This window comes from Leopardus geoffroyi, chromosome C2 (assembly GCF_018350155.1).
Source record: "Leopardus geoffroyi isolate Oge1 chromosome C2, O.geoffroyi_Oge1_pat1.0, whole genome shotgun sequence".
In the NCBI taxonomy this organism is placed as follows: domain Eukaryota; kingdom Metazoa; phylum Chordata; class Mammalia; order Carnivora; family Felidae; genus Leopardus; species Leopardus geoffroyi.
In genome coordinates, this window is record NC_059333.1 from 91629979 (window position 1) to 91647528 (window position 17550).

At 36.0% G+C, this 17550-nt stretch overlaps 1 protein-coding gene across 7 annotated transcripts in view; it reads right to left on the reverse strand.

Moving 5' to 3' along the window:
* NAALADL2 (N-acetylated alpha-linked acidic dipeptidase like 2) overlaps nt 1-17550 on the reverse strand; it is a 1353416-nt gene that overhangs the window by 760040 nt on the left and 575826 nt on the right. Inside the window, exon 1 of one of the 7 annotated variants that reach the window (XM_045502930.1) lies at nt 419-643. The exons of the other annotated variants lie outside the window; for them this stretch is intronic. Within the exon in view, the coding sequence (XP_045358886.1) occupies nt 419-434 (16 nt within the window). The 5' untranslated portion in view covers nt 435-643. Of the gene's footprint in view, nt 1-418; nt 644-17550 lie in introns of those variants that run through there. 7 annotated transcript variants of the gene reach the window in all.

The window sequence follows — 17550 nt, forward strand, 5'->3', positions numbered from 1 at the left end:
ACACTGGTAAAGACCAAACTAGTAACCTAAAGAGAAATTTAAAAAAAAGGAGATATCCTCATATCTTAGAAAAAATGATAATGAAAGACTATATAAAAGGAAGTTAGGGATGCCTGGGTGGCTCAGTCGGTTAAGCATCCGACTTTGGATCAGGTTATGATCTTGTGGTTCGTGAGTTTGAGCCCTGTATCAGGCTGTGTGCTGACAGTTCAGAGCCTGGAGCCTGCTTCAGATTCTGTATCTCCCTCTCTCTCTGCCCCTCCCCGACTCACACTCTGTATCTCTCTCTCTCAAAAGTAAATAAACATTACATTTTTCTAAATAATAAAAAAATAAAAGAAAGTTAAAAGACCTCCCAAATTTAATATGAATATTAGGAGATAACAAGAACGATGGAGAAGAAAAAACATGAACTTACTGAAAAGGGCATGCATATCTTCAGATGGCAATATACATGGGAAGTGCTTTGCAGTATGAACATAAGACTCATGTGGCTGGAAAATTTCAGAAGTGCAGAGAAAATTCTAAAGGCTTTCATGGAAAAAAATTTTTTTTTCTACAAAGGAACAAAACCCAATTATTAGAGGTCTTAGCAAAGATTTATGTTGGAAGATAATGTCATCAGGGTTAGAGTTGGATGAAATAAAATATAAACTGAGAAATCTAAAAATATTTAAAACATCAGCCTATTATGAAGGGAAAATCAAATCTTTAAACATTAACAACAACAACAACAACAACAACAACAACAACAACAACAAATTTTGAAAGTTTACCCCCTGATTTTATGTGAGTAGAATCCCTCAAGGAAAAACTCCACCAAAATAAAAATAAACTTTAACAAAGAGCATAATTTGGTTTGTAAGAAGCAGTAACAATTAAGTAAGACCAAGAATCAAAAGATGCTAGAAAGAAATTAAAATCTGTTAGACTTTGATACATTTAGGATTCTCTATCAACATTCTTTCATGGATCCAATCAACCTACATGGTCCTACAAAAAACAGCAATTATACACATCGTATTGTAAAGTCTCTTTACAAGTTTTCAAGAGTTGAACTCACAAAACCAATTGCACCTATAAAAAATTATCTAAAATGATACAGGCATAATACCTTCTAATTTTACATCAACACATTCTTAGAAACCAAAAATATCTAAAGCTATCTTGCAGTAGATACATTCCTTTTAAACTGCCAACAATCTATTTGTTACTTGGAACACTGTCAACAATTGAAACTAGAATTTCATCCCTTCATAAATGCTCAAAGAGATTAGATTTTATGTTCTAAAAGTTACAAGTGATGAACACATGCAACTGTTTTCTAGGCTTCAGATTATATGGACATCCATTAAACAGAGTTTTTTGTGGCAGCTCAAAACTCTCGTGATTAAGGACTCACCACGGAGATAACAGTCAGAGTGTCTCCTTGCAAAAACATGGTATAGATAAGAAGTGTGTTTATGGTCTGAATATTCTAACAAAGATGAAGTGACCACAGGTGCAACACAAACATCAAAACAGTAGGATGGTCTGGAGAGGAACGACCGAGAGATTGCTTTCTACTCATTCTTATCATCTCTAACATTTGATTCCTGTTCAAGATCTAATACTGGACCTAAAATAGATAGAAAAACAAAACTCTCTTTGGAGAAACTGTAAAAATATAATGCTTTCCATACCACTATTTCATATGTACTACATGTGTACATAAAACTGGGAAGAAATGAAGGGAACATCTAACCAAAGCTACAATGTCATTGGGTAAATATGTTAAGGAAATGCATGGAAACCACATTTCTAAGCATACTTATCTCATGTATTTAAAAAATATGCTTGTGGGGCTCCTGGGTTAAGCATCCAACTCTTGACTTTAGCTCAGGTCATGATCTCACAATTTGTGAGATCAAGCCCCACACAGGGTTTGCAGAGCCTATTTGGGATTCTCTCCCTACCTCTCTGCTCCTTCCGTGCACCCACTCTGTCTCTAAACAAACAAACAAACAAACAAACAAACAAACAAACTTTAAAAAAAAAAAGGGATGCTTGCCTGAGTGTCATCTTTGACAATAGGATAGTAGGACTCACAAAGAAAATGAATTACAACTCTGGCCCTGATATTGACTTCTGATAATCTTAAAGACCTCAAAGCTTTGTATAGTTGACCCTTTAGAGAGTGATTACAGAAGAAGGAAAAGCTGCTCTAAAGAAAATTTTAAGTCATTTTGCAAACATACATTCCTAAAAACAGCAAACATCGAACCTGGCTTCTTCAACCTCCAGATAGAGAATGTACATTTCCTTATACATCAACATCTTAGAGGCACCAATAGTGTTAACTACACTGGATAGATACATCTTGAAAAATGTTGAGGATAAGAAGCGCCAAATGAAAAAGAGTAGACTCCAAAATGTTGTTAACAATAATGTATTACAGACACCAGACCTAGAAAACACAGCATCAGCATGAACAGTGGATTTTCAGACTGAAAAGTGCTATATCCACGATATGCAAACTATCGATAATAATGTATGCCAAGAGGCAGTCACAGAAAATAAGGCCATGGCATGAATAAAAAGCAACTTTTCAGGCTGACAGAAAAATTAAGGCAGGAAAGAAAGAATGAATAAAAATGTATTGTAAATATGCAGAGGCATGCAGACACTGTATCTACAGTTACTTGGTGTATGCCCAGGCATCAACATTTCCTGGGCTCTGCGTTGATACATGTTTTTTAATATGGGATTCTGCATATCTTAGTGCAGAATTAATATTGCATATCGGGGAAAAAACAGAAGAATGAACACCCTTCACAGAGACTGAATATTATATTGTGGACTTGCCTATAAAAGTATGATAAAGGACTTTATAAAGAAGCAGCTTCATTTTTTCTATATAACTTCACCACTGACAAAACAGTTCCAAGTTTATTATCTCAATTGATCCCTGAAATAATACACTACGGTAGACTGAAAGAGAAAGGCAGGTCTTCTGATTCTAGCATTTGTCTCTACATCATGCTGACACTCTGAGGAATCTGTGCTCATAAGTATGCTGCCATAATGTTAAAAATATTTTAGGATGAAAAAAAAAGAAGTATTTTAGGATAGATGAAATTACATGTCTAGCTTTTTTTTTTATGTTTGTTTATTTTTAAGAGAGACAGAGTGTGCATGGGGGAGGGGCAGAGAGACAGGGAGACACGGAAATCTGAAGCAGGCTCCAGACTCTGAGCTGTCAGCACAGAGTCCAACACGGGGCTTGAACCCATGAATCGTGAGATCATGACCTGAGCCGAAGTCAGATGCTTAACTGATTGAGCCACCCAGGTACCCCTAGCTTTCCACCCGCAAAATATTGAGTGTTCATTTTATAGTAAGTCCTCTGCTAAATGATGGAAATATAAGGAAAAAACAAACAAACAAACAAAAAACCCCACAAAACATGGTCTTGTTCTCATTAATATCCCAGATAAGTTGAAAGAGAAACAACAATTACATTATTCTACTAATTAAAATATTTATGAGGTTTGGTATTTGGATGGACAATAGGGCAGTTGATTCAAAAATGGTACAATGGGGAAAGAGAAGTTTGGAAACAAATGATTACAAATTCAGACTTGTATGGTATGTTAACTTAGGAGTCTCTGAAACATACAAATAGAAATGTTAAACAGGCAAATCGGCATAGGTTTAGAGCTCATGAGAGAGATGGAGGCTAGGACTGTGTCCTGCATATGTGTGTGCATGCAGGAGCATATGCACATGCAGACACTCAAATGTGGGCATCTTTTTTATAAATGTAAGAGCTACGTAACCTTTGTAAAGCAAAATTAAGAAGTCTGTATTGTCAATACAGAGTGTTAGGTATAATGTTGCACAAATTTATTCAACTCTAAACTAAAGGAATTAAAGAATGCATGAATAGGGGCACCTGGGTGGCTTAGTGGATTAGGTTTCTGATTTCAGCTCAGGTAATGATGTTGAGGTTTGAGGGTTCCAGCCCCGCACAGGGCTGTGAGCTGACAGCTCAGAGCCTGGAGCCTGCTTCGAATTCTCTGTCTCCCTCTCTTTCTGTTCCTCCCCCTCTTGTGCTCTCTCTCTCAAAAATAAATAAACTTTAAAAAAGTTGTTACAGAATGTATGAATAAATGAAAGAACAAGAAGGTATGTATATATATACCAAAGACAGGTTTATTTAAATGAAAGTGGTACTGGAAGATGGAATATGGCTTTCCTGCTCTACAATAAATGCTACGTACTTGGTAAACACTTCACAAATAGAACTGTCACTAGTTAGAATGCCATGAACTCTCTTCTGCTTCAACTCTCCCTTAAGTTAAAAACCAGCAAAGTAAGAGTAAATGGTCAAAATACTCCAGCACAAAGAATACAAAACAGAACAGCATGTTACCTGTTTTTTTACGATTCATGACATTCAAATATAAAAGTCTCCATGAAAAATATGCCACCTTTAAAATGAAAAGCCTAAGAGCCCTACAAATTCCGTCAAATAATTATAAATAATATACTAAAAGACATCTGGGTAAAAAAGCAATTTTTTTTCTTTCTTTAAAACCAATGACCAGGGTTTTCCTTAGCCAAGTAAAAAGACTGTTCCTCACCCATAATTGCATGTGATCTCACCATGCGATTAATTCAACTACTAGAAAGTTGTTTGTTTTGACTAGGTAGCATATTGCAATCACCCATGGATAGAATCGCCATATGTTCTGATTTGGACGGTCCCAATTTATACCTATGGTCTCAACACAATTGTAAATACCACACTTTCATTTTCAAACAGTGTCCAAGTTTGCACAATAAATTATTTGATTATCATATATGTGAAACTTAAAAAAAAATAAGTCTTCAGTTCCTAAATCTGGATATTATCAGTCATTTGTCATTCAGTTTGAGACACTGTCCATGAGTGTTTCTGATATGTACCTAGTTAAGAACCACTGATCAAAAGTTCCTCAAAACTTATTAGAAATAAAAAACAAAATAAAACAAAAAACAGTGACAGATGTGTAAATATTGAGTTTGCAGCAATCACAAAGACAATCTGGTGGCCAGTGTAAATGTGAATTTTTTATGATATCTTCATGAATGTTTAGCTTTGAATATACACAGGGGGTTTTACCTCATCAAATATCTAAAAAGAAATGTGTGAATACTGTGTCAGGTATGACTAGATAGATGGTATACTGGACATAATAATATGGTTCAAACAATAAACTTATGCCTTAGGCAGGTGTTACCTAAACTGTCAGTGAACTTACTTTTCCTTATTTTATTTTCTCAATATAGAGGCAATTAAAATAATTTCATGTAAACATTATTAATATTTTTATTCTTTAAAGTATTGTTTTAGAATAAGTTTTCCAAGAATATAAATATGCAAATTTTATTTAGTATCCTCCTCATTAAATCCTTAAAAAAAAAAACTAAGTATTTCACGTCATGTTTCTGTTTAGAGATGCTATCCTAATATTTATTGGCTTTTGCTGTGAACAAAAATCATGACAACAAAAACCTCTTGACTGCTTTCTCCTCATCTGAGAACAGCCTTTTCCTTACGAAGAATCTACATATTCTGTTTATCAGTGGTTCAGGGTTAACAGGGGAAGCCAAGAAAGGCTTTCCTTTGACTTTTCATTCTCCCTGTCTTCCTTAGGTTGTTCCTCCCAGGCAGCCAAAGCTTCATTCATTTGAACAATGATTCTGATTTGGTAGCTCTGTCCATCACCCCAAAGGGCTTTGCAGGCCTTCATATGGAGACCCCGGCTTGCTTAACCAAGCTCTTTGTTGACCCACACAAACACAACTGCTTGGTCACCCCTTAGGGCTAGGGCATGCATACCAGCATACCGTCTACCTTGGAAGGGCCAACCTAGGATAGATGCTCCAATGGGATGCAGAAGCAGGCATGAGGTAACTTGGGCAAGGAATTCCAGGCTCAGGTTCCCATAGAGCCTTGGTCTTGGGGTGGGAGAACTGCATGGGCCCAATTTTAGGCGAATCACTTGGCCATGGTGCCCTGGTAACCTTGCACATCTTTACACGGGCCACGCAGGCAAGCCTTAACCCTTGCTGATAGAAGTCTTGGTAAAATGTCCTGTGATTCTTGGGAAAACATAAGAGTATAGGTGGCTTCTGAGGAGATACTACCAGGTCGTCTCCTTTCCATCTCTCTATCTAGCAGGGATGCTGCCATGAGATGATTTCTTATCATATTCTGGGTTCTGCTGAGTTATGAAGCTTTCTCTCCCCACAACCCCTACACTTAGGGCCACAGCTGCAGACTATAAACTCCTTGGCTTCAGCATGGAAGGAGCGTCTCAGCAACAAGGTGCCCCAACACTTACGTGGCTTCATCCTATCACCCAGGCCCTTTGGTTTTAGTGTTGTCCTGGGGCAAGGCATATGGGGAGCTGACACCTCGGTTCATCTTGCTTTTGTTATGTAAGTAATAAACTGTCTGAATCTGAAAGAAAGTTTGCTGTTTCTTGCCTTGCTGTCTCTTTCAGTCTTGTTGACTCCATGGTGAGGAGTGTGGCTAGAGGAAGCTAGAGCAGGGTCCTGGTGTGGGACCACTATTGTCCTCTCTCAGAAAGTACTGCTGGCCAGGTGCACATAGAGATGGCAGCCTTGAATGAATGAGAATGAGTGGCTGTGTGTGGATCCCATTCAGAAAGAGAACTGAGGAGACACCACAACTTAAGGGCAGGAAAAAATAAAAGTTATTTGAGGGTGTTGTTGTTGTTGAACAGCAAGCCAAGGAAGGCTGGAAGAGAATGGTTTGCAAAATAGGATATTGGCCAGTAGGAGTGTTAGGGAAATATATACTATAACACAAGAAAATACTTATAGTTTTAAATATTTGTTATTATTTATTTTTTAGAAAGAGAGAGCATGAGTGGGGAAAGACTGAGAAAGAGGGGGACAGAGGATCTGAAGTGGGCTCCACACTGACAGCAGAAAGCCTGATGTGGGGTTCAAACCCACAAACTGAACTGTGAGATCATGACCTGAGCTGAAGTCAACACATAACCAACTGAGCCACCCAGGCATCCCATGAGAAAATACTTTTAAAAAGGTTAAAACAAACAAAGAAACAATTTGCACAAGAGTATGCCCTTTGTGGTCCTGATTTTGTAAAACAAAGCAACCAAAAGCACAGATTGGAAGTCAGAATTGACATTCTATACTGTCAAATGAGCATAATTACATTTATAATTAGAAGATATATATAAAATGGGTCCGTGTAAAAGTGGCATTTAAAATGGTCAGAAGATACACTAAAGTAAGACAAAGATAAACAGGTAATGTTTAGACAAAATGTTGAAAGCTAATTTAGAGGCATGTTGATTCTAATTAAGATTTTTAACATTTACTTAGACGGGTGCATTTTACCATAAATGAAGTAAAAAATAAACTAAAAGAATTGATATGCTTTTCAAATTTCTGACCTAGTGAAATTGTTGAATATCCTCTCATCTTTTAATTACCTTCCCCTTTGTGTAGGGCCATCCACTTTACCTGCCCCATCTAAGCAAGTTAAAGGCATTTATTCTTGAATGTTGGTAAGCAAAGCACATGCTGGGAGACATGAGGGAGTTTCTTAAAATGTAGATGTTTGTGGGGCGCCTGGGTGGCTCAGTTGGTTAAGCTTCCAACTCTTGATTTCAGCTCAGATCATGATCTCATGGTTCATGGGATCAAGCCCGCATCTGGCTCTACACTGACAGTGCAGAGACTGCTTGGGATTCTCTCTCTCCCTCTTTCTTTGCCGCTCTCCTCCCCTCCACAAGCTGGTGCACTCTTGCGCTCTCTCTTTCTCTCTCAATATAAATAAACATGAATAAAAATTATTTTAAAAATGTAGATGCTTGAGCTGTACCTTAGAAACTCGAGTATGGTCAGTCTGTAGTGGAACCTAGGAATCTGCATTTCCAATAAGCTTCCCAAAAGATTGTGATACTGAAGATGTAGGAAACATACTTGGAAAGATTTTGAATGAACAGAAAAACCCTAATTAAACATGAATATACATAATTCTACACCTCTGTTTAACCAAATGTCTAAATTTTTTGAGGCCATATACCTCTAACCAGCATATATACTAGTTTCTTCATACTCTGACATTAATTACTCATTGCTATATTCATGTAAAAACAAACCCCTTTTATTTTCCTGCTAAAGGGAAATAACAGCCTAGGGAATTTGTAAACCACATACACCTCTCTTAATGAGTCTTCATGCTTATTGAGCTACTTTTACAAACAGAAAACTATTGTACCTCTCTTGAGTGTTAAGGCAGGAAAAAAGGCTCAGTTAATAAATTTTGACCTCCTTAACCCCAGTCCCAGTCCCTCCAAATCTGGTCTTAATCTCTATCACTCTCCTACACTCTGACTTGCTGACTGGCTGACTTTGGAATGGACTTACATATGACCACTGTTTCTACATTTTGAAAATTTTCTTCATCCTTCACTTACCAATACACATATAAAAGTTCATCTCCACTTAAAGCTATTTTAAGGTCTATTTTCTTCTTAAAAGTTGCCTATCTACCAACTCACACTTATTTCTCCTATATCTGAACTCTACTGCATTTAACAACAACTGACATATGCATAGGTCATGCAGAATTATGTACTCAAGTCGACAACCATTCTATATATCCCTCATACCCTTCATTTATTATGACTTTATTATCTAGTCAATTAACTATTTAACAATCGCTTAAGCACCTATCACGTGCCAGAAATTTTTCTAGGTACTAAGAACACAGCAGTAAACAAAGCACTCAAGGAGCCTATATTCTAAAGAGAGAAGACAGACATTAAACAAAGAAATACATCCAATATGGTAATAATGTATATTATAACTAACACTTACTGAATGCCTACTAATTCCAGCTATTGTTCCAAGAGTTTTATGTTAACTCACAACCATTTAAGAGGTAGGCATTATTATTTCCATTTTATAGGTAAGGAACCCAGACACAGAAAGTTTCATGAAACAAGAGGGTGAGACAATATTTAATTCTAGACAGTCTGGTTCTAGCATTCACAACCTTAAATCTTCACCATGCCTTGCCATCAGTAATAAAAATATGTGCTATGAAGAATAAAGTACAGTGAGTGGGATAGAGTGTAATGGATAAAGCTGTTCAGGTAGGGCCTCCCTGATGATATCTGAACAGGTACCAGAAATAAAGTGGAGGGCCTGGCCCTGGGGATAAACAATTCTCATTAGGATAACAAGGGCAAAATTTCTGAAGTGGAGTTATGTTTGGCATCATGACCATTCACCAAGTTAGGTTTCATTTCAAATTTAGTAAAAAAGGACTGAGCTACATTTGACTTAACAAGGAACTTGTATTCAGCTAGAACAATGAAGATGCACATGTGTTGTACATTAAAAAGCTGTTGTGGCTTGAATACAAAGTACGAAGGTGTGGGGTCGTAGAAGACCAAGTCCAAGTCTGAGAAGTAGAAGAGGAATGACAGGATATGACTTTAGTTTTAAAAGGAAAATCTTCATTTCTCTGTGGAGAGTAGACTATATAGCAGCAAGAATAACACCAGGAGACAAATCAGATCATTTCAATAGCTGAGGAGAGGTTATTAAGGGTGGTAAAGGCAAAAGCATTAAGATGAAATCAGATCCTAAATAAATTTGGGAAGGGAAACCAAAGCGCTTTGCTTATGGGTTGGATGTGGTATGGGAAAAAGTATATTAAAGATGGTCCACAGTTTGCACAGAGAACCAAGAAAAATGGAATATTCTGAAGTGAAGAACACCATAGGAGGAATAGGTACAGCTGTAGACGGTGAGGTGGTGAGGCTTTTTAAGTCTGAGATACTATCAGACATCCAAGTGGTATTGTCAGATAAGTATCTGGAAAAGAAAAAGAACACTCCTGGAAAAAGGCAAAGGCCCAGTATTAAAAGGAAAAAAAAAATTCTGGCTGTTGGTTAGATGATTGGATTATATCCTATTGGCATCTATGATGGGAGTTCCACATGGGTGACATCTGTACCTTGATACCATAAGGTGGCAGTGATTTGTTTAGTAAAAACTTGGTATACTGTAGACATTCTTAAACAATGAGAAATAAAATTCTTCATTTAAGAAGCAAAACACAGGGGTACCTGGGTGACTCAGTCAGTTAAGCATCCAACTCTTGGTTTTGGCTCACGTCATAATCTCACAGTTCATGAGTTTGAGCCCCTCATCAAACTCCATGCTGTTAGTGTGGAGCCTGCTTGGGATTCTTTCCCTCTCTCTCTCTCTGCCCCTCCTCCGCTCATACACACACTCTCTCTCTCAAAGTAAACAAACTTTTTTTTTTTTTAAGAATTAAAAGCCCAAATTTACTCAAAATTTAATAGAATGCTCACTCTATGGATATTGTTAGTACATGCATTTGTGAGAAATTATTAGTATTTGTAGGATATAGCAAAAAAATATAAAGATAAATTAATATCAGTATAAAATGACATTTCAGGGGCACCTGGGTGGCTCAGTCAGTTAAGCATCCAACTCTTGATTTCATCTCAGCTCATGGTCTCATAGTTCATGGGATTGATCCGCTGACAGCAGGGACCCTGCATGGAATTCTCTCTCTCCCTCTCTTTTGGCCCTTCCCATGCTTACACTCTCTCAAAATAAATAAATAAACATTAAAAAAGTAATTTTAAAAAATGACATTTCATTTAAAGTTTAATGGATTAATTTTGTTTTAATGTATTTATTCATCTTATGTGATTTATAACTATTTAAAATTATATTAATTTGGTGGAATTTTTGAAGTCATTAAAATTACATATTTGGATAATACTGATATGGAAAATATGAATATATTTATTGAAAAGTTAGGACATAAAAATATAAGAAAATAGAATGGAAAAATATTAACAATCATTACCTCTAGTTTCTGGGAACCTAGGAAATTCTGTATTTTATTCTTTATATATTTCAATACTTTTCAAATTTATTACAGTGAATTTTTATTACTTCTGTAATGGAGGGGAAGCACAATATGTATATTGTGCTTTAACTATTTCAATTCCATTAACTATTCACACACGATTATTTAATTCATTGGAGAAACTAAATACATTCGAAAAATATAGTGGCTTGCTAATAGTAAACTCAGCAATTTTATTCTTTCTTAAGGATTTGTGTACTACTAAAGATTTCCCTTTAAGTGTCTTAAACCTAATTTACAAAGTTATTCAGAATTTACAAACTAATTTTGCAAATTCTACACAGTGCTAATTGTAAATCAATAACTCTCATCTTAAAGGAAGTAGAAGCAGCTTGTTTTAACTCTTTGCTTTGCCCTTGGGAATGTGGAAACTAAAATCCCATCAAATCTGCCCTAAGGGCTTTTAAACTAGCTTTTATTCTTGGCTCCTATTTTATCATTTGCTAATCTACATGATACATAACAAAACTGTCAAAGTAAGCACCTATATTTCAGCTAGGTCATTTGCCTCACTGTGAAATGCATTTAGAGGAAACAAACCCAAGATTAAAAACATAACACTAGAATGTATTTTAATTTTCAGGAAAGCAACAAAATTTTTATATAAGCAACTTGTTCATAAAGGTAATACCTATAATAGAAAACTTAATGGACTGAAGTACCATTCTCCTTAAAGGCACATTTTTAAATCAGAGGGAAGCATAGCTAGCAGCAAACATCTTATTAAACAACAAGTGTGCAAATGTGAAAGGCAGAGCCTCTAGGGCCATGTTAATTATCTCAGGGTCAGAGGCATTAAGAAGACTGTCTGGCAGTTTCTAAGGCAGTCAGATGGCAATGCCAACACACAAGCCTCCCCAAGGTCTTGCAGTTACAGCACTGTCATATTTCAAATGACAGGTAATACTTATGAACATGCCGACACTAACCTCCTCAATTATAGTCAATGTCAAGGTTTTACAACTGGAGGAACTACTAATTTCTAACATATATATATATGTATATATATATACATATATATATATATACATATATATATATATATGTATATATATATATATATAGCCTGACAAAAAGTACTTTATAAAAATAAGTGTTTAAAGTACCTACTGCAAAATGCTAAAGAGATCTTGGAATGCTCACACAAAGATTCTTTGGGTGTTTTTCCTCTTGGGGAAAAACATACATTTTCTTTTATAATGCAGATCACTTTTCTGACATTTATAGTGTAAGGAAACCTCAGTGCAATTCGATGGGTCTGAATTCCATTCTCCTTGGTTATAGTGACATTGTATCACAAGTTATTCCAAGTCAGATCTATCTCATTTTTCAATATAACCACATTATCCTATTAAAATACAAATGTATAGGTGTGGTGTTATTTCATCAAGCTCCATTTTTTCCTACTTTTTACTAGGATGGCATTTTTCAGTGGGTTTGCATATATTTGCAATTGATGTGCTAGCCCTGTCAACACCTACTATTTCTAGTTTTTCTTTTACCTATAAACCTACCAATAGACCACAGAGTCACTTAGATATCAGTGTATGTTTTTAGTAAACCTCGCATGGTATGATATTTGACACAAAACCAGAAGTCTCACTCAGGATCAAGCTTAGTATCCCAACTTTTAAAATCACAAGAATATATCTAAGAGATTAAGTTCTAGTGAGAATTTTAGCTTTACCTGGATGGAGATTGTTAAGGGAAGCAGTTCAGCAAAGGCGAGAGACATGGGAGAATGAAACAGACCCATGATCTACGGGTCTGGAAGGTCAGCCAAGGAGGCTGAACTATGAACAAAAGTTTTAAAGCTGTGGATTAGTAGCTCTTCCACTAGACATCTTTCATCCTTCATAAAACTTTCTCAATCACGGGTTCATGGATCATCAGTAAGCTTCACTAAATGGGGGCAGTTTGAAATTACATGCAAATTTCAATTTTATACGCAGACCTATATTTTTCTGGAGATAATATAATATCAATCTACTTCTTAAAGAAATCTATAACACTCAGATTTTAAACCGTTAAAATATACACTCTACGGAACTTTTTATTCCCCAAAATATCCATGTATAGATGGAACACATAGAAACAACTTCAGCTCAGGTCATGATCTCACAGATTGTGAGTGTGAGCCCCACGCTGGGCTCTGTGCTGACAGCTCAGAGCCTGGAGCCTCCTTTGAATTCTGTGTCTCCCTCTCTCTCTGCCCCTCCCCCACTCATGTTCTGTCTCTCTCAAAAATAAACGTTAAAAAAAATAAAGAAAAACAAAAAAGAAACACACTGAAGGAAAAGATTCGTTTAAGAATCAACTAAGTTTTAATTTGCAAGTAATAGAATATTTTTATTTTCCAAATTCTGTTTGACAAAGAAGAGTTGGAATACTTAAGTATACTCATTTAGATTCTGAATATATGCTTATATGTATTTTGATATTTGTCTTATGAATTTAATACTATTTAGGGGATACCATCAACATATTTTTTAGTCACTTAGGAGACACGTTAATTGCTTTAAATGTATACAAATGTTTACGGGGCGCCTGAGTGGCTCAATTGGTTAAGCATCAGATGCAGGTTTTGGCTCAGGTCATGATCTCATAGTTTCGTGAATTCAAGCCCCATGTCAAGCTCTGTGTTGACGCTGCAGAGCCTGTGTGAGATTCTCACTCCCTGTCTCTGCCTCTCCCAGGTCACTGTCTTTCCCAAAAAGAAATAAACTTTAAATGTATAAAAATATTTAGACCATAGGGAAAACACAACTTCTGAGATAGAATTTTCAGAAAAATCTTTAATAATATTTACTTATTAACACATTTAGAATGTGTGAAACTTTGGCTGTATTAATGTACCTCATATAATTATGTCAGATCCTTAAAAAAAAAAAAAAACGCAAAATGAGCTTCCAAATTCGGTTCTGTCGAGGACATGTCAAGAATCTTAGTTCTCATTTTGATTCCATGTCAAATGTTTAACGATCATACTTAGGTATGTATTTAGAGATTTTCATATTTTCGAGTAACAGTCTAACAAAAAAGAGGGAAATTATTAAATCATAACAGTATACTTACTATTTTTGGTACCAGTGTTTCTACTGTGTGATACATGTTTCAGACCAACTTTCCCTCGGAGTAAAAGATGCTTTTAAGTGTTTTGGTTTGTTGAAGCAGAAGGAATCAGTGACTCAAACATATCAAAAAAGAGGATGAAGAACACCTCGCCTTGTTTACTTTTGATTGGCATAGGAAACCTTTTACTCTGTTAAGTGATAGCTGCTCTACTTTGCTGATACAGAGCAGCTCACATCTGGATTGCAAAGTTTCTGAAGGTTAATTTCAGCTTCTAGCTAAAAGGGCCTTGTTTGTATTGACTTACATGGCCTTCTTACAGGCGAATAATTCCAGATACAATTTTAGGTCAGTTCCATCTAGATACTAGAAAAAAAGCCCTTAAAGACAAACAAATGGAAGCCACTTTTCTGTAGGTGTTCAAAACAAATGTCTGCTCTGACCTGAAAACTTAAAAAGCAACCTTTTGCCATTTCAAGGTATTGCACGTGAGCCTGGGTCACTGCCAAAAATACGAAATTCTAGGTAAGGGCAAGAAAATTACTCTCAACCTGTGTTTTATATATATCTCTTTTTTGGGGAATGGCAGGGATAAAAAATACACTGTAGTAAGACCATGGTAACTCTCAAAGGCATATATCTTCTATTGATGGAGTAAAGATAAATAGTGAAGGCAAAGAATTTGGGGCAAAACATTTTAAATGCTCATTATTCTAATCAAGAATTCACACTGTCTCATCAGGGTTATGAGCTAGATTTTTATTATCATTTAAGCATCTAGTCACATGGACTTTTTTTAATTAATAATTTATTTTTTAAATTTATATCCAAGTTAGTTAGCATATGGTGTAACAATGATTTCAGGAATAGATTCCTTAATGCCCCTTTACCCATTTATAAGTGAACTAATTATATAATAAAATCACACTTATTTTTGTTGTTAATAGTTCTGATTTGGTACAGAATTTGTGGGAAGATGTGTTTGTAGTTGCAACTGGGATGCAATATTGGAAGTCATACACTATTTCTCCACTAATCCTGCTTCAGATCTGTAGACATTTAAGTAGTTACTGGTGTGCAACTTCATTTTTCACTTTAGGACTCAGTTGGCACCAACTTTAATTATTTATTAGATATATTTGTACCTGCTATAATCAAAGGCATCACACATTAAATCAACAAATAAAGCTTTAGTGTCGTGGAGGAGTGGGATGTATTTGTGTGTGTGTGTGTGTGCGTGTGTGTGCGTGTGTGTGCGTGTGTGTGTGCGTGCGCGCATGTGAATATGTGTGTGAACAGGGCAAAATTATTTCTTGAGGAAATAATACACAAATTCAAACCCTCCAAATCCATCCATTTATCTTTCACTGAAGTAAATGACAGAGACGATGCTTAAGTGTGGAGGTTCCTACTGCAAGTGTTGCTATACACAGAGGATCCGTTAACCTAAGGACAGAGCAAGACTGAAGGCTGAATCCTGCAGAAATGATCGGCATTCTCCCAAGTTTTCAAAACAAACCACTGGAATCTCTTTAGATGTGCTCCCTAGTGCACCATAGTTGCCTCTACTCCTTATCGATGCATATCTAGCCTATTTGGTTACTTAATCTGCCTAGAGTCCGAGGATATTGGAACTTGGTACTTTTCTAGGCAGTTTTTTCCCCTTACTTTAAACCACAGATGCCTTTCCATCTCTAACAGGAAGATACTGCTTCCCACTGGGTCAGGAACTTGAACGTTACAACCTCCTGTCCACTTGTGGCTAAATATTTATTTCTCATCTATTCCTCAGAAATTTCACCGGCCTCCAAAGTATATGAGGATGTTACAGAATATGTCTAGAAGTATGTATTTTCTCAACAATATTCCCTGGAAGTTTATAAGCATGTGTAATCTGCAGAATCAAGAATTTCTTCAGCACAGATTAATTTTTCAATTGTTAATTTAAAAATTATTTGTTAGAATGGGTAAAAAGGGATAAAAAGTCAAGATGAAGAGATGGTTGACAGACTCGAATTTCCCCCTAAACCCTTCAGATATTATATTTTCCTCATAAAAGAAATATTTGTAGATTTTTCTTTTTTTTTTTTTTGAAATCCTATGCACTCAAAATTTATGATCCCTTCATTTATGTGTTTGAAGATGTTCGCATCACATGTTGGAAATATATACAGCTGAACAACATGGAGATTAGGGGTGCCCACCACTGTGCAATTGAAAATATTTTGACTTCTCCAAAATTTAACTACTAATAGCCTCCTGTTGATAGGAAGCCTTACCATTAAGAGTCAATTAACATATGTTTTATATGTTTTATGTATTAGACTATATTCTTATGATAAAGTAAGGAAAATATTACAAAAATAATGAGGAAAATGCAGTTACAGTACCATATTTATTGTCTTCTTTAAAAATTTTATCTGTAAGAGAGAGTGCATGTGTGAGTGGGGGAGAGGGGCAGAAGGAGAAAAAGAGAGAACTCCAAGCAGGCTCCACATCCAGTACAGAGCCTGGTGTAGGACTCCATCTCACGACCATCAGATCACGACCTGAGCTGAAATCAAAAGTCAGACACTCAACTGGCTGAGCCACACAGGCACTCCATACAGCACCGTATTTATTTTTTAGAAAGCCACATAGAAGTGGACCAATGAAGTTTAAACCTATATTGTTGAGGTTTAATTTGTACTTACAAAATTTTTGAAGGTTTTCACAATAAAAATGAACTTTAAGTACCACATTCCATGTAGCATACGCGGTGACCTTTTGGGTACATGTTATCTCTCTGTGACTGATAAGGAAACAGAACCAAATCACATGATGTGGTGAAGATCACATGGTTAGGATGTGGAAAAACTGGGATTCATACATGATTGATTGTAAATGTGATTCTCTCAGCCAGCTATTATCCCGTCTCATCATTTAATAGTTTTTCAGTGGGTAGTGTTGTCCAATCTTATCCATCATTCACACAAGATAAAATACATACATATAAAAATACTTCTCATATGTTCTGTTCAACTCTGGACATGAAAACCCTCATTGTAACCTAGATTTGAGTGCACATATTTTGCTACCCTCCATTGGAGAGACTCTAACACAATTTTAAAAGCAAGCCACCAGATTATAGGTTAGAGTATTTAGAATAAAAAGCAATCATTACTACCAAACCAAAAGAGTGAGAATCTGATTCAAATTCAGTTTTTGAAATACAGCATTTTAGTTATCTAACTTAAATCATCTCAAAAGATAACAGATGCTTTTAGACACCTCATTTTCTCTCATTTTTATACCTAATAAACATTTTTATACATGAAATGCTATTTGTATGCCTGGCGTGGGTGGCAATACTACCCTCAGACTCATCTCCTTTATTTTTGTGTATCACTTAGAATCTCAGCAACCCCATTAGATCACCTGATCTTCTGCAATGTATATGTGTTGCTCTGACAACTGAAAGCCGCTCTCCTCTG